The sequence below is a fragment of the Danio rerio genome, chromosome 24 (assembly GCF_052040795.2).
Source record: "Danio rerio strain M-AB ecotype USA chromosome 24, GRCz13ab, whole genome shotgun sequence".
Lineage (NCBI taxonomy): Eukaryota > Metazoa > Chordata > Actinopteri > Cypriniformes > Danionidae > Danio > Danio rerio.
In genome coordinates this window covers 38,621,487-38,649,261 of record NC_141044.1, presented here as the reverse complement: position 1 = coordinate 38,649,261, position 27,775 = coordinate 38,621,487, and the positions used below count along the sequence as shown (strand labels likewise).

General features: G+C 35.8%; 2 protein-coding genes and 1 long non-coding RNA gene across 24 annotated transcripts in view; 2 read left to right on the top strand and 1 right to left on the bottom strand.

Annotated features, from left to right (window-relative positions):
- Positions 1-5,490, top strand: part of dtna (dystrobrevin, alpha) — a 59,011-nt gene extending 53,521 nt beyond the window's left edge. For 10 of the 11 annotated variants that reach the window (XM_087308913.1, XM_087308908.1, XM_087308912.1 and 7 more), the window contains 5 exons: positions 69-158; positions 259-343; positions 415-526; positions 5,034-5,071; positions 5,161-5,490. In XM_087308913.1, coding sequence (XP_087165039.1) covers positions 69-158; positions 259-343; positions 415-526; positions 5,034-5,051 — 305 coding nt within the window. In that variant the 3' untranslated portion in view covers positions 5,052-5,071; positions 5,161-5,490. 11 annotated transcript variants of the gene reach the window in all.
- A 6,078-nt stretch (positions 5,491-11,568) lies between these two features.
- mapre2 (microtubule-associated protein, RP/EB family, member 2) overlaps positions 11,569-27,775 on the top strand; it is a 30,411-nt gene continuing 14,204 nt past the window's right edge. For 6 of the 12 annotated variants that reach the window (XR_015524501.1, XR_015524500.1, XR_015524499.1 and 3 more), the window contains exons 1-2: positions 11,569-11,630; positions 27,615-27,742. Coding sequence is in view for 2 of the 12 variants with exons in the window: in XM_087308717.1 (XP_087164843.1) it covers positions 27,622-27,742 (121 nt within the window). In the remaining 10 variants the exon portion in view is untranslated. 12 annotated transcript variants of the gene reach the window in all.
- Positions 14,547-20,920, bottom strand: LOC147838090 (uncharacterized). The gene is made up of 3 exons (XR_015525422.1): positions 20,284-20,920; positions 18,531-18,828; positions 14,547-16,628 (listed from the first exon to the last, which is right to left on the bottom strand). It is a non-coding gene; the product is annotated as an uncharacterized LOC147838090 (long non-coding RNA).

Here is a 27,775-nt window from a genome sequence, read left to right as displayed (position 1 = left end):
AAAATAAATGAATGAATGAATGTTTTTTACTACTAATAAATATTCCATCATTTGATTTATTTGTGAAGGCTCTAGAAGGAACTTAAGAAGCGATCTCCTGGTAGCTGCAGACTCCATAACCAACACAATGTCCTCACTGGTCAAAGAACTCAACTCAGGTTGTACTCAGTTGTTTTTTCTGATCAATCTCATGTCCAAAAACTGTGTGTACACTATATGAATCACTGCCATCTAAACATCCTCTTCACAAATGTTTAGAGGCTGGAAATGAAAGCAACAGCATCTCAGACTTCATGTTTCCAGAGTCAGACGTTCGCCACACACGCAGCTCATCTAGATCAGGGTAACAGAAGCGAATCTCCTGCTGGTTTCTGATATCCTGGACTGGTTTTGATGGTGTTTCTTATCTCACAGGGCAGCTAGTAAACTGGAGCCGGGAGATTTCTATGGCCACGAGGATCTGGAGAAGCAGCTGAAGATGGAGGAACGGCTCAGACACTCGCAGGAACCCGACAAGAACCTCCTGGTGAGGCATTACACAGATTCGGAGACAAAAGCATCACATATTTAAAGGGACACTTCACCTAAAAACCATTTTGTGAGCTATTTGTGTCTTCTGTTGAACACAAAGGAAGATATTCTGAAGAAGGTTTTTTTAAAAGCAGTATTTTGTTCCTACCAAGTCAAAATTATGAGCGCTCCTGTGAATGTTTTTCATTTTTTGAATATTTCTCAAATGATCTTTAATAGGGAAAATAATTTTTCACAGTCTTTTCTGGAGAAAGTCTTATTTAGGTTATTTTGGCTAGAATAAAAGCAGTTTTTGATTTTTTTAAAAAACATTTTAAAGTCAATAATATTAGCCCGCTTAAACATCTGAACATTCTCCAGAATATCTTCCTTTTTGTTCAACAGAATAAAGAAATTCATAAAATATTCCGAACCACTTGAGTGCCAGTAAATGATGAGAAAATAAAAAATTTGGGTTAATTTGTCCCTTCATTATGTGTTTTAATGTTTTAGAGTTTAGCTTGTGAAATGAATATGCAAATATCAATATTAACCATCTGGAAAAATGACTAAATTAAGCTTTTAAGAAAAAAAAAAAACATTTTATCATCTTTGAACTATTATTCTGCTGTTAAAACTATAACTTCATAGTTTTTTTATTTTTAAAAATGTTATAGTTTTTATAACTTCATTTGTAATAATAATTTTTTATTACAGCTTTTTACTTTTTAAATGTAATAACTTTTAATAGCTATTAATAACAAATACATTAAAATATACCAACAGACAATGCCCATTTTAACATTGCTAAAAAGAAAATAATAATATTAATAATGAATAAATAAGTAAACAGACAAATTATAGAATAAATAAAGAGATAAGTTAATAAATTAACTAAATAATAATTATTATTACAATAATAGTACATTAGTAAATTAATAATAAAAAATAATTTATAAATTACTAAATATAATAATAATAAATAAGGAAACAGAAAAAACTCTAAAACAAATAAATAGATTAATTCATTAGATAAATAATAATAATAATAATAATAATAATAATAATAATGTTACATTAGTAAATTAATAAAATAAATAAATATATATATATAATTTTTTAAATAATAATAATAATAAGTAAACAGACAAATTATCAAATAAATAGAGATAAGTTAATAAATTAAATAAATAATAATTATAATAATACATTAGTAAATTAATAATAAAAATATTTAGAAACTACTAAAATATTAATAAATAATAAAACAGAAAAAAACTAAAATAAATAAATAAATATATTAATTAATTAGATAAATAATATTATTATTACATTAGTAAATTAATAAAATAAATAACAATACAAATTTATAAAATAATAATAATAATAATTAAGTAAACAGACAAATTATCAAATAAATAAAGAGATAAGTAAATAAATTTAATATTAATAATAATAATAATAATACATTAGTAAATTAATAATAAAAATATTTTAGAAACTACTAAAAATAATAATAAATAATGAAACAGAAAAAACCTAAAATAAATAAATAGATTAATTAATAAGATAAATAATAATAATATTAACATTACATTAGTAAATTAATAAAATAAATAAAAAAATATAATCTTATAAAATAATAATAATGAATAAATAAGTAAACAGAAAAATAATCAAATAAATAAAAAGATAAATTAATAAACTAGATAAATAATAAAAATAATGATACATTAGTAAATTAATAATAAAAAAATAATAATGTAAACAGAAAAATAAAAAAATATAGAAAAATTAATAAATAGCATCAACAACAACAACAACAACAACAATAATAACAATACATTAGTAAATTTATTTGAAAAACAAATAATAATTCAGTTAAGACATGCCATCTCTTATATATTCAACATAAATATGTATAGCTTTTGGAAGTGGACATTATTGACAGATACAATTCGATTGACAGCTTACAATCGACCAATTATTTACTTTGGGTTGATTATCAAAAAAATGTATCCTAAGCTTTATAAGATTAATGCTTGATTGGAATAATCATTAAAAGTTAAAAGTTTTTTTAAGAATTGATAATATAATTGCAGTATTTCTGTTAAGTTAAATTCTGTTTTTTTTTTTTATTGTTAATCACTATTCATCGTCAATATTCAGCAAGAAATTCGGAATAAATGTACTATATTTTCCTCAAAAAATATTAAGCTAGATTATTTATTAGAATGATAGGGCAGCACGGTGGCTCGGTGGTTATTACTATTGCCTCACAGGTCACTGGTTCGAGTCCCAGCTGGCCCAGTAGGCGTTTCTGTGTGGAGTTTGCATGTTCTCCCCTCCGGGTGCTCCGGTTTCCTCCACAGTCCAAACACATGCGCTATAGGTGAATTGGATAAACTAAATTGGCCGTAGTGTTTGAGTGTGTGAATGTGAAAGTGTATAGGTGTTTCCCAGTACTGGGTTGTGACTGGATCCGCTGCTTGAAACAAATGCTGGAATAGTTGGCGGGTTATTCCGCTGTGGCGACCCCAGATAAAGGGACTAAGCCAAATGAAAATAAATGAATGACTTTCAAAAGGAGTACTTTTTAAAATATGTTCACAGTTGTGCTAGATTGCAATGATATTTAGCTATATTCCTGTTATTACTGTATGTTTGATCAAATAAATGCAGCTTAATGAGCAAAATAGACCTTTTTTTCAAAACTTTTCAGAAATCCCACTTTTAAACAGTTGTGTAATTCGCCAGCATTAATCTAACCTCAGCTTTAATTATAATATATGTGGTTCATATTTCAGATGTAAAAGCCAAATCATAAATAATGTCTCGTATGTTTCTGTATTCACATCCACATTGCTGTGTGCCCCAAAGCCATTTCTGAGCAGCAAATTTCAGATGGATGTTCTGGGAAAAATGCCAACGGTGCGTCAGGAGTGTCTGCTACATCATACATCACATTTGATTCCTTTTTAATTGCTGTAGAAATGAGATGAAATAGAAATGAAATATCCATTAAACCAAATGGATACTTCATTGTAATGAACATTTCCCCAGGCTGCTTCAGGGCAAGCACCTGTTTCTGAGCGTCGAGATGATGTTCATTTTAAAAGCGTGTCTGGATGAGATTGGCCACCGATATTACCAGGTGTATTGTGATCCTGTAGCCTTGTGAATATATAGGAACACTTTCCGCTTCCACAAAGAACCTTTCAGTGTACAACTCTAAAGGGAACCATTTTTTGGTTAGCTTGAAGAACTCCTGTCTCTGCACTGTAAAACATGCAGGGTTCCACACAATTCATTCATGTTGTCTCAACACAAATTGACAACAAATTAACAAATTTATGTGGATTGAACATAAAAAATGTAGTTTTTCTAATGAAATCTCAAGAATTGAGTTGATTCAGCTTATTTTAAATAAGTATTTTGAACGAGCTAAAATTATATTTTGTATGAGTGTGTTGCTCTGCAAGGGAAGCAGTGGCGCAGTAGGTAGTGCTGTCGCCTCACAGCAAGAAGGTCGCTGGTTCGAGCCTCGGCTCAGTTGGCGTTTCTGTGTGGAGTTTGCATGTTCTCCCTGCGTTTGCGTGAGTTTCCTCCGGGTGCTCCGGTTTCCCCCACAGTCCGAAGACATGCGGTACAGGTGAATTGGGTAGGCCAAATTGTCCGAGTGTATGTGTGTGTGGATGTTTCCCAGAGATGGGTTGCAGCTGGAAGGGCATCCGCTGCGTAAAAACTTGCTGGATAAGTTGGTGGTTCATTCTGTTGTGGCAACCCCGGATTAATAAAGGGATTAAGCCGACAAGAAAATGAATGAATGCATGTGTTGCTCTGCAGTAGCGCATGCGAAACGCTAGCTAGCATTAGGGTTTCTATGTTCCTCAGTGTAGAGTTTCTTCTTTACATGATAAATCAGGTGAACTGCTAGGGGCCCCCAGAGATATTATTATGGGGCTCAACTTGCGAGAATCCCCCACCACACCCCCCCCTCTTCACTTTTGTCCATGACCACACAACTCCACCCCCTGCTATTTATGTGAATGAATGGCGGAAGAAAGTAGTTCCTCTTACAAAATTGATTGGTTTTTAATCTCTCCGTGTTTGATTTTCTTTTTTATATGCACAATAATGCCGTTGAACTGTAGTATAAACGCAATATCACACTCCTAGCAGAGTGATGCCCTTCAAGCTGCAACTCAGTACTGGGAAACACCCATACGCCCTCTCAAACAAACTACGGCCAATTTAGTTTATCCAATTCACCTATAGCGCATGTGTTTGGACTGTGGGGGAGCACCCAGAGGAAACCCACGCCAACACGGAGAGAACATGCAAACTCCACACAGAAATGACAACTGGCCCAGACGGTACTCAAACCAGCAACCTTCTTGCTGTAAGGCGACAGTGCTAACCACTGAGCCAACCACCATGCCACCCCCTCAAATATTACCTAAAGCAAGTGTATGAGTTTTAAACTTTGCCAAATTCTGTTTTTTTAATTCTGTTTTCTCCAGGTGACTTTACAAGAATAGCTGCGCTTTAATAAGCAGTGGTGAGCATTCTTCAATTATTTTGTTCTGTGGCAGCTGAATCCCAGCAGTGTTTGATGGTTTTGTCTGTGTGTGTTTTTCCTCATGACAGGAGGCTCTAAAGCACTGTGCAACCAGCCCAAACACACAACACTTCTGAAAAGCATCAACAATACCCAATCTATTGATATCCAAATCTATTTTTAGAATCGACTAAACGTTTTAAGATAAAACTGTGAAGCGACTTTGGATATGACAACTAGTGGAACTGTCTACAACACCGCCAGTGCCATAAATACAGTGATTATGAGATTATTTCATTGATGTTACTGCGTTCGTTCGTTCGCTTTTGGTTTGGTTTCCGTGTGTAAATGTTTAAAACCTGTACTGTATTTAAATATCGTTGCAACATAGGCCTATTCTGAAAACGTAGCCCTATATACATTTCTGGAGATTGCAAATTATGTAGCCAGAGGAACATATGGCTGCATTTCGTCTTTAAAACGAACACTATGGGGCAGTATGACGCCGTTCCTTTTCACGCTGACCACCTGACAGCTTTCCTCAGTATGGACGGCTTTCCTGCTGTTAACAGTTTGTCCAGTTTCCAGCCATGTACGTCGGCAGACTTGAGACACAGAGTGAAGTTGACTGCGACGACGGGGTTTGAGTCTGCCGATGAACGGTTCCAGAAAGCAGGTAGGACTAAAATAAAAGCCAAAAAAATAAACAAGTAAATAACAGAGTTAGAATGTGGTAAAATCTAAAAATGTGGTAAAAATCGTGAGGGCTTTTCTTTTTCTGGATAGTTTTTTTTTAACTGTCGGTTGGGTTTAGGGAAGTGGGTAATCAGGTCAATCGGAGCTTTTGAAAACACTAATGGTTGGGTTTAGTCAGTCAGTCAGTCGACAGTGGCCTCTGCTGGATTTATAGGAGAACAGCAGACGCTTATGGCACTCGCGAGAGAAATTTGATATCTGAAAAAGCATACACAGCGGCCTCTGGTGGATTCGTAAAAACATTAAACTGCAAACAACATAGCTCCTGGGACATAATTGGCGCTCTCCAGAAATGTATACAAGGGTAACTTATCAGAATGAGCCAGGGTTGTATCTGTCGGGCTAATGTGGGGTGACGTTTAATGAAGCTGCTATCTTTATCAACGTCTTTTCTTGTACATTAAGAGCAGAATAGCTGGACCGCACGGTCTTTTAAAGCATAAAAAAGTAGGATTATGTCGTAGCGTCAGTTTTTCTGAAATCATTTAAAAATTTTGTCATAGTCTTTGATACACAAATACACTGCCTTAGCTTATCAGATTCATTTCTGTTCCCTGTAGGTGTGTATCTTATTTCAGTTTTTACATTTTTTAAAAGACATTTTAATTAATAAGAAGAGTTCAGAAGCAGGTGAACGTGATGAATTCATCATTAGGTCACATTATGTTTTTCGTGAAAAAAAAAGACGTATTTTAAAGGGGACCTATTGTGCAAAAATCACTTTTATAAGGAGATTAATCACAGTTGTGTGAATATAACCAGCTTCAAAACGTAAAGAATTATTACTTTTTTTTCCATCACACTTGAAATAAGCAGTCTGCAGAAACACTTCAATTGACATTCTCCCTTTATACCTGTCATCAGAGGGGGAAAGCCCCGCCCACTAGTGATGATCTCTCACTTATTAGCATAGGATGTTAGTTTAGTTTTGGGCTGTTTCTCAATACAAATTACGTAAAGTTCAGACTTGCGTCGTTGGAAGTTCAGACTTGCCAAGTTCAGACTTGAAAAACGAACTCCCGAGGACGCGAGGACACAAGTCGGATACTTTTTCAAGTGGAACGGCAGTGTACATTATAATGTCACTTACTGTACCTCACCATGGATTCATCAGTTTCATTGTACATTAAAAATAAAATGATTTAATTATTTAAAGCACGGCCTTATAATTAATATTATATTAATATTATAAATCTACATTTTTGATTTAACAAAATGTTAACATAAATGACCAAAAATGTGAAGTGAAATGGGTTATTATACACAAACACGTGTCTTTGAGGGCGAGGCAGTGGCGCAGTAGGTAGTGCTGTCGCCTCACAGCAAGAAGGTCGCTGGTTTGAACCTCGGCTCAGTTGGCGTTTCTGTGTGGAGTTTGCATGTTCTCCCTGGCTTCGCGTGGGTTTCCTCCGGGTGCCCCGGTTTCCCCCACAGTCCAAAGACATGCGGTACAGGTGAATTGGGTTGGCTAAAATTGTCCGTAGTGTATGAGTGTGTGTGTGAATGTGTGTGTGAATGTTTCCCAGAGATGGGTTGCGGCTGGAAGAGCATGCGCTGCGTAAAAACTTGCTGGATAAGTTGGCGGTTCATTCCGCCGTGGCGACACCGGATTAATAAAGGGACTAAGCCGACAAGAAAATGAATGAATGAACGTGTCTTTGATTATCAGATTTTATAAACTACAATGGACATTATACAAGTTTAAAGTACAAGACGTACACAATAAGAAATAAAGGTAACGTTAAGCGATTTGGAAAACAGACAAACCTCATACAACACGATAACATAATTAAAGACAATTATAAAAGGTAACACTGACAAAATAATACACCTGAAAACAAATAATAGATTTATAAGACCAAAAAATGTCCGTTAGATATGCACAAGATGAATTAAATGTCATGTGTTAACTACAATGGATGGACAGATGAAATGGATGGACTGGCCGATGTAAAGCTGCTCTCGGCGGGGGAGCTGATGACGAAGCTCAGAGTCCGCATAAGCTGAGGCACATCACCAAAGATGTGCTAACTCTCTAAATAAACTACAGATTTGAGTTTAAAACAGCTACATTCTCACCTGAAAACTCTTAAAACTTACATTTGTAACAGAACAGAGGAGTATTTTCAAAACCGCGCGGGTTTTCTCCTCCGCCATTAGCTTTCTCTGGTTACGCTGCAATGCATTCTGGGATAGCTGTGCTTTGTAAGTTCGCACAAATCACCTCGCAAAGCATCCTTGGCAAAAGGGGCGGAGCAAGTACACATTCGGGAATTTTATCCGCACTCGGCAAGATGTGAACTTTGAATTGGAACAGTACTTCGGCGACAGTTGATGACGTTTTAGGAGGACACCAGAATGCAAGTACAGACAAGAACGCATATTAAGAAACAGCCTTGGAATCTGCCACTATGCTGAGACGCAGGCATTTGCAGCTCCGCCCTCTTTTGAAAAGAGCACAATCTTATTTGAATTTAAAGCGACAACGACCAAAATGGCTCTATTAGAATCAAATCCTAAAAGGGGCAGCTTCAATTATTATTAAATTAATAATTATTAATTTATTATCACACACACACACACACACACACACTCTAGGGAGATCAGAGACTTATTTTGCATCTTGTAAAAAGAGGCATAATAGGTTCCCATCAAATTACGAGGACACAAGACCTCTGCCTTTTTATAAACCACATCAACATTGTATACCTAGGTCATACCCATGTCATTATCCAATGAATATGTGTGCATAAATCACATAAACTAGTTCACACACACACACACACACACACACACACACAGACACACACAAGGGCATAATAGGTCCCCTTTAAGATCAATTAATATTCCCGACATGTATTTTTCATGCTAATTAAGCACAACATTACAGTGTTTTTAATTTAAATCAGCCTAAATTGCAAGGAACAGTTACACGCATGATGTTTGTACATCTTAGCATTTTAATATAGATTTTATAATATGTGAATGGAATTGTTTTGCATCACAACAACAAATGCACTGCAAAAAACAGACAGTAATAGCCCTAAACTACGCTTTATTCTCTTTATGCAAAATAAATCATGTTTATAGCTTTCAGCTAAATTCTGTCTTTATTATTATTATTATTTGGACAGATTTGATGAGAATTACTCAAACCTTTGTACTTCTGAAACTCCAAAGGGCACTCGGTATATTTACCACACTCTTTTATTTAACTTGCAAAGTTTTAAATATTTCAGGAAAAGCTTTTGAGGCAAAAAACATAACACAAGTCTGAATGTGCTGTTAAGATGCCTTGCGGAAAAAAAACATATTTTGGTGTATGATATGTGTTGATCTAGAAGATTCTAATGATCATGCTTGAATTGGTTTTGTTAGTGAATATTAATTCCTCGTGAAGTCGTCTCTCTGGTAGACATGTAAAGGATGAGCTGTTTGGCTTTGACCGTCTCCAGACTCTCTCATTGACGTTTTTTCTTTTCCTGTAATATGCTACTCTCACACTGCAGCGCTCACACACACACTCTTCTTATTGTTTACGCAAAGGCAAAACAAAGACAACATCTGCACCCTGCTGCCAACCATTGCACTTTTCTGTCGTTTTGCATGGTACTAAATAAAAAATAAAAATAAAAACATTATGTTGTACAAGTAACATCAAGTGTTCGTACTTTAATGTTATTTAATAAAATCTGAGCTGTCTGTGTCTGTATTTTGCACGAGCTTATTACAAAGATTTTTAAAATCTTGATGCAATATACATAACTAGCCACTAGATGTAAGTGTTGAGCGTGTTTTTGATCATTGGATTTTACTAGAACACAGCATATTGTAATGGTTGTAATAAGGTCAATACATGCTTACCACAAATATCATGTTGATTAATATTTTTTTTATTATTAATACAAATACAAATTGGCCTTATATATATTCAGACATTTTCTAACCTATTTTTGACTGTTATTGAATTTTATTAATATTTGTTTCGTTAATAATACTGAATATTAATAATGTCATTATTCATTATATAAATTATCATTACTAAAAATACAAATATTAGTTATTAAAAATAGTAATTATATTTTTAGATATTTGTTTTTAATATATATTTGTGTTTCAGATTTTGTAGTTTTTTATTTTTTATTTTAGAAATGACAACAACATGACTTTATCAAAAATACTAAATATAACAAATAAAATATAATACCTGTTTGTTTATTATTTATTTAGCTTAAAACACCTTAATATATATTTTTTGCACAATTGTTTTGTTAAATTGTATTTATTAATAACTAATCATGCGTTTCATTTTAGCATTTCTGATATAGGCAGACTATTATTTTTTATTCATATTTATTTTGTTAATAATATTGATTATTCAGCTGCTTTAGGCAGTGTGCGAATTATACATTGACAACTGGGGGGGTCAACTTTTTCAGTAGTAGTTTGGTATTACATGCTTCAGTAAATCAAATGTATGAATTTATTTCAATTACATTTCATTTATTAGTAAAATGTACATGTTTTCAGCGAAGCAGTGGCGCAGTAGGTAGTGCTGTCGCCTCACAGCAAGAAGGTCGCTGGTTCAAGCCTCGGGTCAGTTGGCGTTTCTGTGTGGAGTTTGCATGTTCTCACTGCATTCGTGTGGGTTTCCTCCGGGTGCTCCGGTTTCCCCAACAGTCCAAAGACATGCAGTACAGGTGAATTGGGTAGGCTAAATTGTCCGTAGTGTATGAGAGTGTGTGTGGATGTTTCCCAGAGATGGGTTGTGGCTGGAAGGGCATCCGCTGCGTAAAAACTTGCTGGATAAGTTGGCGGTTCATTCTGCTGTGGCGACCACGGATTAATAAAGGGACTAAGCCGACAAGAAAATGAATGAACGAATGAATGTACATGTTTTCAGTGTTTTGAGGCATATTTAGTGACTGTAGGTCAAGGCAAACTATACAATTTATGTCAATTTTTTTACTTTATTTAGGCTACATGCAAATGTAAACATCTATTTTACCAGAAACGTGTTTTGTGCATACTCAAGATGCCTATTGGTGCTCTACAGCTGCCAGTTTCAGACTGTTGAATAATATTTTCCCTAGCACTGATAGGCGTGATTGTGCATTCAAAATGGTATGGACCGTAATAGGGGGGTCAAATGTATATTTATATCATGCATTTTTAATTATTGCTATTTAAGATATAGATCAGAGATCAGAGAAAGCTAGTTCTTACTATTAAAGGGCTGACCCGCTTGATGTCCTTCAGGGGGGGATCAAGTATTCATTAGTGGGGTCAATTCCCCCAAACCCTCCTGTAAATCACACCCTGGCTTTGGGCCATTATTTTGTTATAAATATTGATTTCACAGGCAGTCTGCTTACCATATTCAAAAGCAAGAGCTCTTACAATGAAACAAAGGCAGACTCCTCTTTTAAATTTAGCCTTTTATCTCTCATCCAAACATGTTTCCGGTCGTGATAAATATCGCGTCGCTTGTTTCCCTTTGATACATGAAATCATAGACCATCAGAAACTTCGAAGCATCTATTCAACGAGCAGCGCACTGCGTTCCTATTGGCCGAGAAAGACAACATCCGTTACTGTCGTCAACCAATAACCGGAGAACCCTATGAGAAAAACAACGGCCTACCAGCTATCGGCCAATCAGTGGATATATTGACAGAGCGTCAGCCAATCGGCAGCAACCACTGGACAGGCTGCAAGAGAGCTGGTTCTCCAGGGCGCTGGAGGGTGGGGTGCGAACGGAGACGCGCAGCTGGTTTGGTCGGATTTGCAGTTGAGTTCACGGGTGAGTCGAGCTTATATCAGGCGCTGTCTTTAAACTGTTAATGTGATCTCTTATTTGGAGAGTTTAGGATTTGCAGGGGCAGGACTGAGCCTGTAGGAAATCATTGAATTTTGTTTGATTTAACCGTTAAGTTCAAATATCATGAAGGCTGTTTAGCTTGTTAGCGTAGCAGCAGCTGTTCTTTCATTAACCCTAACTGTCACATTCTGTCTTTTCTGATGGCGTAATTAATAAATGTATAATATCACTGACACCTATTTGTGCTGTTTTGTTTTTGTTTAACCGTTTGGTTCCTTTTAAGATTTTATTAAGTTGTTAATTTGATAAACACACTTCCTGCTCCTTGGGGAAATTGATTGAATGGGGTTTGGTGATAAGCAAGGTGTAGACAAAATACCTCACGTTAATGTTCGTGTTGAGCATATATTTGTATAAATTTTAAAAGTGCCAGCAAATACTTGATGAGAAACAAGCCAACAAAAGGCAATTGAACTGACTGGTGCCATTGAAATGCAGTAATCTGCAACCCAACCAGCTTAAAGCTAAGTTCCCACAAAAATAAAAATACTATCATCATTTATTCATCAATTCATCGTTTTAAAGCTTTATGAGTTTCTTTCATCTGTTGAACACAAAAGAAGATATTTTGAAAAAAAAAGTCAGAAACCTGCATCCATTGACTTGCATAGTATTTGTTTTTGCTACTATTGAAGTCGATGGTTACAGGTTTTCAGCTTTCTTCAAAATATCATCGTTTATGTTTGACAATACAGAAACTCATAAAGGTTTGGAACAACTTGAGGTTGAGTAAATACTCATGTTTGGGTCACTATCCCTTTAATGACCACATGGTTTAACATTTTTAGTGCTGCTTTAGAAACTTGTATAAATCAGGTCCAAAGGTCGGAGATCTCTGGGTTAGTGCTTTACATTCTGGATTGTTCTATTCAAGATTATATGAAATATTTATTTTAAAAACATAGGTGCATTTCAGAGCGTCTTAGTATTAGATAATTTATAATATAACAATATCATATATGATAAAACCTGTTGATATTTTTCCAGGATGATCCAGGGTTTCTAAAATTGTTCTGTAATCTGTGCTATGAGTTGGGCGATTTGACAAAAATCCTGATATAAGTCTTCTCATATCCTGATAAGGATATACAGTTGTAGTCAGAATTATTAGCCCCCCTGTTTTTTTCCCCTCGTTTTCTGTTTAATGGAGAGATTTTTTTCAACACATTTCTAAACATAATAGTTTTAATAACTCTTCTCTAATAACCGTTTTATGTTATCTTTGCCATGATGACAGTAAATAATATTTGACTTGATATTTTTCAAGACACTTCCATACAGCTTAAAGTGACATTTAAATGCTTAACTATGTTAATTAGGTTAATAAGGCAGGTTAACGTAGTTAGGCAAGTTATTGTATAACGATGGTTTGTTCTGTAGACTAAAAAAAAGTTCTGTAGACTCGAAAAAAAATTAACCTAAATGGGCTAATAATTTTGTCCTAAAATGGTGTTTAAAAAATTAAAAACTGCTTTTAATCTAGCCAAAATAAAACAAATCAGACTTTCTCCATTAGAAAAAATATCATCAGACATACTGTGAAAATTTCCTTGCTCCGTTAAACATCATTTGGGAAATATTTAAAAAAGAGAAAAAAATTCAAAGGGAGGCAAATATTTCTGACTTTACCAGTATATAGAGGTTATAGTACCAGGTCCATTCTTAGTTTATATATTTGACCATGTAAAGGAAAATGTATTTATTCCTTAATTTACTATGAAATCTACTCATTCATATGCGATCATTTTTCTTACTCTATTTAGAGCAACTGTTTAAATCAAAATGTAGAAATATTAAATAAATATTGATAAAATATAAACCACTTTTCAAAAACGAATGATAACAGGTCCAACGTAAAAATAAAAAGATATTGTTAAATAAACTGCAAAATGTAAACCTTGTACTATTCAAGATTGCAACTTGCTGTTATTCATCATTCTGTCTGCATCCCCATGATGGGAAGTAATATTGCACTCGTATAAATCATGAAAAAGTATTACCAGTGTTTTTGTGACGCCATCAAATAAACAATAATATGAAACAATAATATTCTTTGTTCATGCTATATGTATTATCATTTTGCACAGCAATAATACGAGTGACATGATCAACAAGTCGCATGATTTGTAATTTACATTCATTTAATTATTATTTTAATTATTATTATTTTTATTTTGCTAATTCATACGTTTACAGCATATATGTACATATGCTGATTAACTGGCCAAATATTTGGAGATTAATGGCTTCACCCAGGTACTGTATCATACACTTGAATAATGATCATGTTTAAAGTTTAATATAGTTAGTTTCAATATGACATCGGGTTTTACACCTCTGTATCATGTTTATAATCAGCATTAAATCAGATTTAATTTAATATGTATACAATAGGGTTGGGTCTATAGCAATGCCATCGTTCATCGGTGATGGCCGATAGACACCATGCCATGATAGCGACCCTGCCCCTCTCGCAGCAGCAACCCGCTCACGAAAATACACACTTAGGCCCCATTTACACGAATACATCTTACTTTAAAAATGGCATTTTAGAACAAAACACACACACACACATTCTGTCATGTGCTGCAGCATACTCGTTTATCAAGGATGCACTGCTGGATTGCGTCTCACTATAGTTGTTAAACGTGATATTTAATTAATCTTGTCTCTATCTAATGACTCTTTGGTCTTTTGAATCTATCAGGTAACGTGTTAGTGTCTGTACACTGCTTCAATCTTTCACTTTCACGCTTGTACTTATTAATTTCATCGAAAACCTTAGAGACTGTTGGTTGGGCACCTTTTTTAACAACCAAGTTTGTCGACGCCATTATAACGACACAGAACACTCTACCTATTCATGCTAGAGTCTTGCGGGAAAAGTGATTGACAGGTGGTAATCTGGTTTGGTTATGGGTAAAACAAAGACCATGTGGGTCAGGTAGTTAAAACGGTAGGCTACAAATAATTAATTCATTGTGAATTAAATAACAATTCATAAATAATTCATTCACTGCCTCCTATGATGACGATGCCATCGTCCATTGTGATATGTCACATTAGACATCATATGATGCCAAATTAGTCGTCATCGCCCACCCTTAATTCACAACAAAGGTTATAGTGCAGTTTCTTTATTTGCATTTTTTAAAATTGATCTGCAGAGTACAACTTTGCCAAAAAAGGCTTTAAAAGGTCTGCATGGACTGGAAATATTTCTTGTATTGTGAAGCAGTTCCTAGAGAGACAGAATATTAAATGAGAAAACAGTAAGTGTGGCTTGTTTTTTTTTTTTCTACCACGAGCGATTGGATATGGTAACGTAGGCGTATTTCATACAGAAGGATTGGGAAAAGGCGTTGGGGAGAGTTATTACAACCTAACAGACACCTCATCCTCACCATTACTATTTGTCGTCAAAACTGACAGCTGGAGGGGCGTGGTTAAGTATGTTAGCCCAGCACCTCAGACTGACCTAATCTCAAAATTTAACTGAAAACAAACAGGTAGTGCATTTTCAGATTTCAATTTTTTTCTTAATGGCATGCACAGATGAAGTGTTCACCACAAAGCTAGCAATGTGAGCTAACAAAATCAATGAGCCTAGTTTTGATTTCATGTGTACTTTAAAGCCTGTAGTTCAAAACGTTGTGGAATACTCTGAACTCTTTATGAACTATTAATTAATACAGTAATCAATTGCATTATCAGCCGATTGATTTATTGATGCTGCATATGTATATTGCTTATGTTTCTTCAGTCTTCAGTAAAGTTTCTTAATGATTAGCTTGAATATGACAGCATTTTAATGTCGGATATGTTGGAGTAAATACCTTTTAGCTAAAGATTATCTTAAATAACGTCAAATGCGATGCTAATTATAGCTATAATATAAAACATCAACCTTTTTTTTTACCACAATAAGATCTTTTCTAGAGCTTAAACAGGCTGTAAATTGAACCATTAGTTGTGTTTTATTGAAGCAGGAGGAAAGCATAAATAACCTCACTAATGTCATGACCTGGTGGACCGATTTCAGATCATTTATCTCTTTGTTTTGACTCTAAAAAAACAGGTTTGATTGGTTGGAGTGAGACTGGGTTGTAAAGATGTCACACTAAATACATTCACAAGAGCCTTGTTTAAACATGGTGTATTGTGTGTGTATATAATGAATTAAATCACGGCCTTCTTTGCAGTGCAGTGAAGAAAAATGAGCCCCTGGCTGGCACGTCACATAAATACCCACATATCTAGAATTTATAAAGCATTACATATTCATGTTTGGCTTGAGATTTATAGTTTGGAGTTAGTGATATTTTTTCTTCTTAAAAAAATCTTCTTTTGCTGACCAGACCTGTTTTTATGTTTATCAGAAATGCAAAAAAATGTGTAATATTCTTAAATATACACTCACCGGCCACTTTATTAAGTACACCTTACTAGTATTGGGTTGGACTCTCTTTTGCCTTTAGACCTGCTTTAATCCTTCAAGGCATAGATTCAACAAGGTACTGGAAATATTCCTCAGAGATTTGCTCCATGTTGACATAATAGCATAATGCAGTTACAGCCAAATTGTCGGCTGCACATCCATGATGCGAATCTCCCGTTCCACCACATCCCAAAGGGGCTCTATTGGATTGAATTCAGGTGACTGTGGAGGCCATTTGAGTACAGTGAACTCATTGTCATGTTCAAGAAACCAGTCTGAGATGATTCATTACACCACCACCACCAGCTTTAACCATTGATACAAGGCAGGATAGATCCATGCTTTCACGTTGTTGACGCCAAATTCTGACCCTACTATCTGAATGTCGCAGCAGAAATCAAGACTCATCAGAGCAGGCAACATTTCTCCAATCTTCTTTAGTTCAATATTGGTGAGCCTGTGGGAATTGTAGCCTCAGTTTCCTGTTCTTAGCTGACAGGAGTGGCACCCGGTGTGGTCTTCTGCTGCTGTAGCCCATCTGCCTCAAGGTTGGACGTGTTGTGTGTTCAGAGATGCTGTTCTGCAGACCTCAATTTTAACGAGTGGTTATTTGAGTTACTGTTGCCTTTCTATCAGCTGGAACATGTCTGGCCATTCTCCTCTGACCTCTGGCATCAACACGGCATTTGTGCCCACAGAACTGCCGCTCACTGGATATTTTGCCTTTTTCAGACCATTCACTGTAAACTCTGGAGATGGTTGTGCGTAAAAATCACAGTAGATTAGCAGTTTCTGAAATACTTAGAGTCTTAGACCAGCCCATCTGGCAGCAACAACAATGCCACGTTCAAAGTCACTTAAATCCCCTTTCCTCTTCATTTAGATGCTCGGTTTAAACTGCAGCATATCTTCTTGATGTCTACATAGCTAAATGCACTGAGTTGCTGCCATGTAATTGGCAGATTATAAATTTGCATTAACAAGCAGTTGGACGGGTGTACCTAATAAAGTGGCCGGTGAGTGTATTTATATCATTTAAAATACTATTTTCTATTTCAATATTTGTAAAATTTTTATTCATTCCTGTTATGCAAAGGTGAATTTTATTGTATCATTATTACCCCAGTCTTTGTTGCGTCATTTTCAAGAATCATTATAATATGCTGAAGATTTGTTTTTATGAATGTTTAATTCTAATCAATTGTATTTGGTCTTCCTATAAGGACGATAATAACTTTTAAACATGACGCTGAATTCATTTCATACATTAGTTGCGAGCAAAAAGTAGATTCATCAAAATGTAGCGGGCCAGATAAGCAGTTTAATGGAATGTCTGCATCAACACTTTACATATTTCTGAACTTTTAGCTCACTTTTTTTCCCCTCTGCATGAGATAATAGCTAGTATGTATGGAATCTTGTGTCACAGACTAAACAAGGTAATTATGACTTTTTGTTTCACAGTTTTGACTTTTGAGTTCTAAAACAACTTTAACTTTACTTCAGAATTCAGAGATAATTTACATACACCCTCACACCCCGCACCCTTAATTGTGAGTTTAAAGTGTTTATTTTGCTAGCGTACATTGTTATTTTTTAGGTGAACTACTATTCTGAGCTAAGTTAATCCACCAAAATATGGTTTTGTTATTCTTCAATGTCTGAGAATGTCTTTGTGTTTGGTGTGGCGGTGCTTCTCTTATGGCATCAGTTTGACGCTTCAGCCACAATATTCTTAACCTTGCCCTTCTTACCAGTAGTTTGCAATAATGGAATGATGTGCAAAAAGAAAGCTCCGCCCCCTTGCTCAATTCCGTTTCAGTTGAACGTACATTAACTGTTAACATACTGAAATAAAAGTCTCTCAGCAACTTCCGGTTTATGGTGACTTGAAATATAACGTTAGAATTGTGACTCTCAAGAAACGTACACATATTCAAGAAAACGTTTAGTTATTTATGCTACATCGCAATTGCTCTTCTAAATAATTATGACTCTCTTGTTCACTTAAATGTCCAGAATTGTGTTAAAAATTCAGCATTAAAAGAAAAGTCCGAACTGTGAGAAGTCACAATGACCTTATTATGTATGTAATCTAACAGGCCACTTGTAAACGCAAGTTTCTAATCAGCCAATCACATGGCAGCAACTGTGTGATGAAAAAGAGAAAATATCTAGTAAGTGGCAGTTCTGTGGGCACAAATGCTTTGTTGATGCCAGAGGTCAGAGAAGAATGGCCAGACTGGTTCCAGCTGATAGAAAGGCAACAGTAACTTACAGTAAACCACTTGTTACAACCGAGGTCTGCAGAAGAGCATCGTGCACAACACGTCCAACCTTGAGGCAGATGGGCTACAGCAGCAGAAGACCACACCGGGTGCCACTCCTGTCAGCTTAGGTCAGAAAACTGAGGTTACAATTCATAAAGGCAATATTTGACAATAGAAGATTTAACGACAATAGATTTAAGATTTAAGACAATATAAAAAAAAACATTTCTTTTGTTAAACACGAAAAAACTTCCATAGTAAGAAACTAAAACTAGGGAAGTTGATAGGTGCCAACAACCAACATACTTCAAAATATCATCTTTTGTGTTGAACAGAAGAAACTCGTAAAGGTTTAGAAGGACATGAGGGAGAATAAATGATGAGGTAATTTTCATTCTTGGGTAAACTATCCCTTTAAGATAGGGATGGGAAGATTAACCGATATGTATCGATACGCGGTTATGCGCGTTCACGATGCGAGTGCATCGGTTGAGCAGCAGAGGATGAATGAAATTTTGGAAGCAAATCGAGATGCATCGGTTTTTGCGAGATGCATCGATTTTTCCGAGATACAGCTTATATTTTTAATATAGAATGTATTTTTTATTTATTAACAAGTGTTGTCAACCTGTTTTTGGCGCATAATTTAATCGACCTACATAAAGTAAGCCTTAGCAACGGATTTGCGGATGTGCACACACTACAACTCAGTGTATCAGGTGTGCGGATGAAGCTAGTGGAGCGCCCTCAGAAAGCGCGAGAAGCAAAACAAACATTTTATTCCCCACTGAGTTTTAAATCTAAAGTATGGCAAGCAACATTATGGATTTAAGGATGGACGACATGACAGGACAGATGCAATTTGCAAAATGTGCCGCGCATCTGTAAAATACGCGGGCAGTATGACTAATCTGATATCTCACTTGAAGCGGCGCCACGGTGTTGTTGTGAAAGCATCTTCCAGTGTTTCTGCATGCCTGGCTTTCGCACTGCTTCAACCAGCTCCAAAAGTGGTGAGAAAAGCATTGCAAGTTTTTTTTTTTCCATGCGCAACAGTTCTGCTCACTCTACGCCAATAACGAATGCTATTGCATTGTTCATCTGCAAAGATATTCAGCCTAGTGTCACGAAGAACGAAGGTTTTAAACACCTCCTCCTGTTAATTTTTATTTAATTATAATAATAATAATATTAATAATAATAATGATAAAAATAATTGGGTGTCACGGTGGCACAGTGGGTAGTTTGACCACCTCACAGCAAGAAGATTGCTGGTTTGTTATATTTTTATTAGCCTGTTGTTTACAGTGACAGTGATGTTTCAAAGCAGCATAACACTGCTAGATCACCACCTTAAGTTTTGAATATTCAGTGGCAAAATATATCTTTGTAAAACTTGTTTTCATAGTTGAAAAGTTAAATCACAATTCTTGTTGTGCAATGCTAAATTTATTTGTGTTGAAAGAGTGCAAATATATACATATTTTTTTAATATATATTGCACTTATACATTCTGTTTATCTTGAAAATACTTAAATAATATGTGCTATATGTTCTAAAATGGCCCTCTACTGTAAACTGACACTCTGGCTCTGACAGAAAAGCCAGTTTGTAAAAAAAAGTCTTGGTTTTGCTTGGTTAATAAATAATCAAACTCATTCAATGGCACAGCATCCTCTTTCACATCATCTCATAAACTTGATCTAATTAGTTAGTGCTGAATTATCGCATCGTATCGTGATATGGGTGTGAATCGTATCGTGTTGCATCGCAATATGTCACAAATGTATCGCTAATATATCGGATCGTATTCTTTGTATCGAGATGCGTATCGGATCGGCATTATAGCTTAGATGCCCAACCCTACTTTAAGAGGAAACACTTGAGGCCTTTGAGGTGTACTACGTTCATAAATATACATTTATCACATGTCAAAAACAAAACAATTTAGGCCAAACTCAATGCTAATGTAACCTTTCAGACTGACTGAGAAACGTCCAGTATGCCATGAATCAAATGCTAAGCCATAAAATAAAAAAAATATATATCATATCATAATGTATAAAATAACTTAACAAAATAATCAACACACAGTGCAAACATCAAAAAGTAACTTTGTAAGGGCTTAAACAAAATCATGTTCATTAAACAAATCCTACATTATTTTCAAAGCCTTTATATAGGAGGCAAAATTGACAGAGTCAAATTGAGGAGCTGTTTTTTTTTTTCATTTATAAATGAAACATTTTAGTAAAATAAGTAAAGAATTTTCAGTCAGGTAATCATTTTTGTTGTTCAGATGTACTCCAAATTGTCTCGACAAATATATACAACGAAATCCATTGTTTAATCCAGTTGCCCATGTCAAACCAGAAAGGTTAAACCAAATTACAACGAAGAATCATATAAAACTTCAAATGATGTACTTAGGAGGCTGAAATGTGAAGCACCCCTCCCAAAGTCACATGACTGCAATTCCACGACTCACCTGAGAGGTCGCTGTCGAGCGGAAGACACATTCATACACACACAAACACACACACATACATTTACTCGGGATTTACACTGAGAACAAGCAGGCAGACGGCAGGGAACAGCCCCGACGTCCCTTTCCTCGTCCTTTCGAGTATTTCACAGAGCCAAATGCCCGGTCCGACCCAAGCTCTGTCCCCCAATGGAGAGAACAACAACGACATCATTCCGGACAACAACGGCACCAACATCATTCCCTACAGAAAGAACACAGTGCGGGGAGAGCGCGCCTACAGGTACACCGCTGCTATTACCATCCGCCGGCCGCTTACAAAGAAAACCAGCGCTTTATCCGAGCTTCAATCAATGCATTTAGCCTAAAACATCACAATCGGGCCGTTTTAATCCATGCATTCCCAATGCCACTCACATTATGGCTGCGTTCTATCCAACGGAGGGGCTTTTCCTGTGGCAGCTATGGCGTTTCCCCCGATGGTGCACCCCTTAAAAATTATATTAAACGCTTTTTGGCGTATGCTTTCATTCTTTGGGCGTTTTCTCTAAATGTTTGTCGAATAATTTAGGATGGATACGTGCTGGGATGTCCGCTGACAGGCTGCTTTCTCAGGTTTTGACAGTGCATGGCCTGTATGTATGTTCACTAAGCAGTCAGCCATTGCGTACTCTAATTCATTCCATCTCATCCCCAAATATGTGTGAAGATTAACTGCGCGTTGTGCGTAATAGCGGCTGATACCCTCTGGATGTGTGAAAAATGTGATTGCATGCGTTTTAGGGGTCTTGAAACATGTTTTGGGTTGATGGCTTTTGTTGACACTGATTTTGTTGGCTGCTGCTTTCCCTCCCCCTTCATTCCAGCATCTCACTAAACTGTTTATCTTTCCTGCTAAATTTAGATGAATCTGCTATTTAAGCACAACGCTAATGTCTGCTGTGTTTAAGCTTATTAAAGTCATGAGAAATTATTAGGGAGGAAGATTTGTCATCCTGGAGGGATTTTAAGGCAGCCTTATATAAGAGATGTGGCTTTTCCTTTGAGGAACTCAGCTCATTATTGAAGTGAGGAGAGGATGTTCTGGGAATTCATAAGGAATGGGGTTCATCTTTTAATTGGCAGTGATTTAAAACGGACTTAATTCGGTTTATTTCATTAGGTTATTTTGTTATACATGTTGTGCAGTGCTGTTTATAATCCAATATTGAACAGATAGAAATGTATTGCATAAGAATATATACAAAACAATCTTACAAGTGGTGGCACACATGATTTGGCGGATTATTAACCCTACTTTTCTTGCCACAAAGTTTCCGCTCATTAAAGTTGTGCGTAAAAAAGTGAATTGTAAGTAATACGATGTGAAAGATTGATGCGTTTGCATTGTATTTGTCCATGTGTGTGTGAAAACGTAATATTCTGTAGGGAATTTAGGGATTGTATAAGGCCATTTGGTGATTTGTATTACACAACAAAAGTGGTGGCACAAAGGATTTGTTGTATTATTAACTCCAATTGTCTTGCCACAAAGTTTCCACCCAATAAAATTGTGCTTGGAAAGAATACAGAAAAATGTAATTGAAGTAACCGTACCATTATCTGCCCCAAAAATTGTAGTTCAAGTAGAGTAAAAGTATATGTTGTAAAAAGTAGGCCTTTTAAATGGGAGTTGTGAGTATTACGATGTGATGCGTTTTACATTGCATTTGTGCGTGTGTGTGTGTGTTTGTGAAAACGTAATATTCTGTAGGGAATTTAGTGATTAAGGTCATTTGGTAATTTTATTTAGCACAACAAAATTGGTGGCACTTAAGATTTTTTGTATTATTGACATAATTTTCTTACCACAAAGTTTCCACTCACTAAAATTAGAGTTTTGAGCAGTGGTGAAAAGAGTACTGAACAATTTTACACAAGTAAAAGTATCATTACTTGCCCTAAAATTTAGTGTAAGTAGAGTAAAAGTATATGTTGTTAATATTACTCAAAGAATAAGTAAAAAGTGGGCCTTTTAAATCAGAGTAGTGAGTATTACGATGTGATGCGTTTACATTGCATTTGTGCATGTGTGTGTGAAAACGTAATATTCTGTAGGGAATTTAGTGATTAAGGCCAGATGATTTGTTTAGCACAACAAAAGTGGTAGCACTAAAGATTTGTTGGATTATTAACCCAAATTTTCTTACCACAAAGTTTCCACTCATTAAAATTAGTGTTTTGTGCAGTGGTGAAAAGAGTACAGAACAATCATACACAAGTAAAAGTACCATTACTTATTGCCCTAAAATGTAGTGTAAGTAGAGTAAAAGTATCTGTTGTTAATATTACTCAAAGTATACGTAAAAAGTAGGCCTTTTAAAAGTGTGTATTGATTATTAAAATGTGAAAGATTGATGCGTTTACATTGTATTTGTGCATGTGTGTGTGTGTGTGTGTGTGTGTGTGTGTGTGTAAACGTAATATTCTGTAGGGAATTTAGTGATTGTTTAAGGCTATTTGGTGATTTTAGTCCTCATAGGCTCGGGCGGTAATATGATATACCGTTGGATCTAAAAAATAGCAACGGTATCAGTTTCAATACCATTATACCATCATACAAAACAATGCACTTATATTGACCTTATTCTCCGCCGACAAGTGGGCGCTGCCATTTGAATCTTTTTGGCTCGAGACTTCCGGTCTCATTCACTTCCATTCATTTTTAGACATTAAAAACTGCTCATTACGCTGCTTAATGTTGCAATTTGATATTTTCTTGTTATATTATTCTACTTAGTCTATATAGTCATGCAAACATTTGTTTTTAGAACAAGTAGTTTGACCGTTTTCTGCCGGTTATTATTCTTAGTCATTTCTCCCATAGGCGACTGAATCGGAAGTTCTAAGACAATCGCAAAAACAGGCGCACTTCTGCATTTTAGAATAAGGTCAATAGGAGACAAGGATTAAATATAATTCATTTAATGGGGAAGAGGCAATTTGCAAATTGTGATGAAAAAAAGATGACCGCGAGAGATGGATATACCTCAAACCTATGGTGGCGTTTACGGTAGGCACTAGCCTAACGTTTGGTGATGCTGTCTGAGCCTAACGCCATCATTTTTTTCACGGTCAAAACTGTATACTGAGGTAAAATAGGGAGGAAGTTTGACGGTATCTGGGTGGTATTTGGATACCGCCCAAACCTACCATATACAGTTGATAACTTCATCATCTAAACAGTCTCTCGGTCATTACATGTTTGCGCAATTTGATTATTTGGGAATCATTGGACTTATTATTCTACGTAGCCAATCAAATATAAAAAAGAATAAAAAATAAAGTAGTGACTGCTAATTGAAGGAAAATAGGAGTAAAAGTACTGATACAGTTCTTAAAATGTACTCCAGTGAAAGGAAAAGTACACAACTAACAAATTGAAGTGGATAAAACAATGAAGTTATCCCCCAAAAAGAATCTCAAGAATTGTTGTTTCAGCTTATTTTAAATAAGTAGTTTGAAAAAGCAGCAACAACTCATGTTTCAAGTGTACAATTCCTGAGAAAAACTACTCATTTAGAGTAATCTGAGTGTTTTTAATTTGCCACTTTACACCGCTGGGTTTGTGCCAAACTAAGTTCTGCTTTAAATCCTATTGTCAGATTTTAAAGGGCACAGACATTAACATAAAACAACAAAGCTCATATCTAAAACAATTTATCCTCTAAAACAAATGTATTGTTACTACAGTTTAAACAATGACCATATTTCTGCACATAAAAAATTCAGCCCGTATTGATTTGCCTAAAATATTAGTATTGACTTGGGGCGGGGAAAGTGGGATGGACAACCCTAAGTGCACAATTCTGGATGAGAACTAACACAAAACACAACTCAAGATTTCTCTGTATGTATATATCTCCATTTACATGGCCGTTACCTGTAGTAGACATCAGTATCGTGTTACACTGTGTTTACAGATGAACCCTGCTATGCAAATCGCTTTGAGAGTAAAGTCGGTAATATGTAAATACTGGCTCTTTGGTTGGATCAGTTTTGTTTGTATTAACATATTAAAAACCAAAATAATTTAGCAATTTCATAGTTTTATAGATTTAAAGTGGCCAATTTTGATTTTATCGTATTTAATTTCATTTTCACAGATTGACGTAAAGTAAAAGTGCAGGATTATTTCCTTAAGAAAGAAGTGATTCTTTCTGGCTGATACAAGTCATCAGGAACTTTAGTTTTACTTCTTGTAAAAGCCCAGTGTAGGTTTATAAACATTGACCCTCAAACACTGTGGTTGTAACTGAGACTGGAGGAGTTTGTGTTGTCAACATGTTGATAAGAATTAGGTTTTTTTTTCTGTGCTGCCACTGCAAATCAATTTTACCCCACATGACTTGTGCTAAATGATTTTCACGGGGTTTCTCACTTGTTTCTCTTTCATTGATTATTACACATTTATTAGACTTATGTAATGAAAATAGTTGAGAATAGTAAAGGGCCGTTAACACAAAACAACTTTTTCCTTTCTAATGTGCTACTTTACTACTATTTTTCTATGTCAAAGCAAGCAACACCTGCTCAAAAATTCGTTTAATACTTTTATTTATGTTTAATGTTTTATGTTTCCACATAGAAAGTCACGGCATATTTAAGAAAATTATAACCAATGAATAAACCAATCACCATGTGCACTATTACAAGCAATTCTGACACAAAACCCCCTTCATTACATCCATCATTATAAATAAAATTTAATAAATTAAAAAAATTTATCAAAATAATCCGTCGTAAACCATATACAACATTAGATAATGCTGCATCATTTAATCCACCAGGGGCCTCATGTACGAAGACTTGCGTGGAAATCATACTAAAACATTGCGTACGCTGTAAATGTGCGAATCTCACGCATATTCTTTTGTACATCCGAATGAACGTGAAACTGAGCGCAACATGCACGAGCGCAAAACCCCTCCCTGCCTCCTCCCCCGTATGAATATGCTAATGACTCTACTTTGGCAAAACCCAACGAAAAAACAAATTCCAAAAGCAAGCAAGAAGAGAAACTTTGAACAGAATGTGAATTGGAGGTGCTGCTTTCGGAGGTAGACCGGAGAAAAGCGGTGTTATTTGCAAGTTTGTTCTCCGGAATTAACAACAAAAGAAAAAAATAGAGTGGGAGAGTTTAGCTGATGCGGTTAACACAGTTGGGTCTGAACATCGCACTGAGTGAATTAAAAAAGAAATAGTGTGATTTATAGGTGTAAAATGTTGCAGCACCCTTAACAGTCTCTGTGGCGCAGCTCGTAAAACGCTTGTCAACATGTTTTGACACGTTCGAGTATGAACTCAATTCGAATCCAGCGTCTGATGAACTCATTCTTTTTCCCCCCCGCTACATATAAGATTTTCAGATATTCCTCCTGACAGAATTGGTGTAACTGAGTCAGATTTGTAGGCGGTCTTGCTCGCACATCATGACGTTTCCATCAATCGTTTTTTTTATGCACGTATCCAAAATGCGCATCAAAATAGGTGGATGGAAACGTGGATAATGTCAACCCTAAAGCAATGGACCAACTAGCAGAACTTAGAGACGGGGCAAGTGTTGGGAGTAGGGTTGTCAAAAGTATCGAGTTCAGTACTAATCGGCACTTACATTTTTTTAATGTAAATTTTTTATTCGTACATTTGTGCGCTGTTGAGCAATCTCAGCTGATTGGTAGCTGAACTGACATATAAAAATACTATAAATGAGGACTTTTCCCTCAATCCCCGGGTCTGAATCATAGGTCTGAATGCAGACTCAGTGCAGATGTGTCTAAATGTGAACAAACTCCTGATACAAGACAACGTCTGCCATTCTCCAATTCTCGTACTGATCTCCCGACAAAAATGCTTGCTGGACACAGGGAAAAACAAGCATCCTCCCCCGCCCCCAAAAAATAACCTCATGGATCATGGAAACAAATGCATACGACCCTTCATGAACAGTTAAATACTGTGTGCCGTGGGGTCTGCCTTCACTTCGGAAAGCACTTGCAGTCATGAATAATTAAGGATAAGAAAACTCTACTATGAATAATAATGAGAAACCGACGCGTCATCTTTGCACATGCAGTTTTGCGCTACGTCGCTGATTTTGATCCAGTCCCAAAAATCATTTTAAACCCGGAAGCAGAAACTACCTGACAAAAGCTCAAAATTATCCAGTTTTCCCCACAATTTAAGCTGACAGGTGCTAACATTGTCTTAACTGATGCTCAACGCACAAATCTGTTAAAGTCTCAAAACAAGTACTCGAGGGTTTCGTGAACCTTTAAGCAGCTGATATTCATTTACACTGAGGAAGGGCAGAGGGCTGCTGAAGAACTATTAAGAGATTTCAGCTACTGTCTGGGCTTTCACTGCCTTTCTACACCTCCCTTTCTTCATGTGTTCAATACCTTTCCCTACATAATTTCATTTTATTATGCGTAGCTTCATTTGTATTCTGAAAAGATTTGTTTTGGTTACATATATGGATTACTGTGAGTGTTATTAACATCCGCCTAAAGTTTCAAGTTAACAGCACTTTAATAAATGTTTTCTGAGAAAAATAGAGATGTGTTCAATACTTGTATTCCTCACTGTATATTGCATATACTATCATCGTAATAAAGCTAATATTGTGTGATATATTGTGCAGTCTTATTAATGCTGACGTGTCTGCTCCACAGCTGGGGGATGGCGGTCAACGTTTACTCTACCTCAATCACCCAGGAGACGATGAGCAGGCATGACATCACAGCCTGGGTCAACGATCTGCTCTGTCTAAACTACACTAAAGTGGAGCAGCTGTCATCAGGTATGTGAAGCTCCAGACTTAAACCAGCGCTGA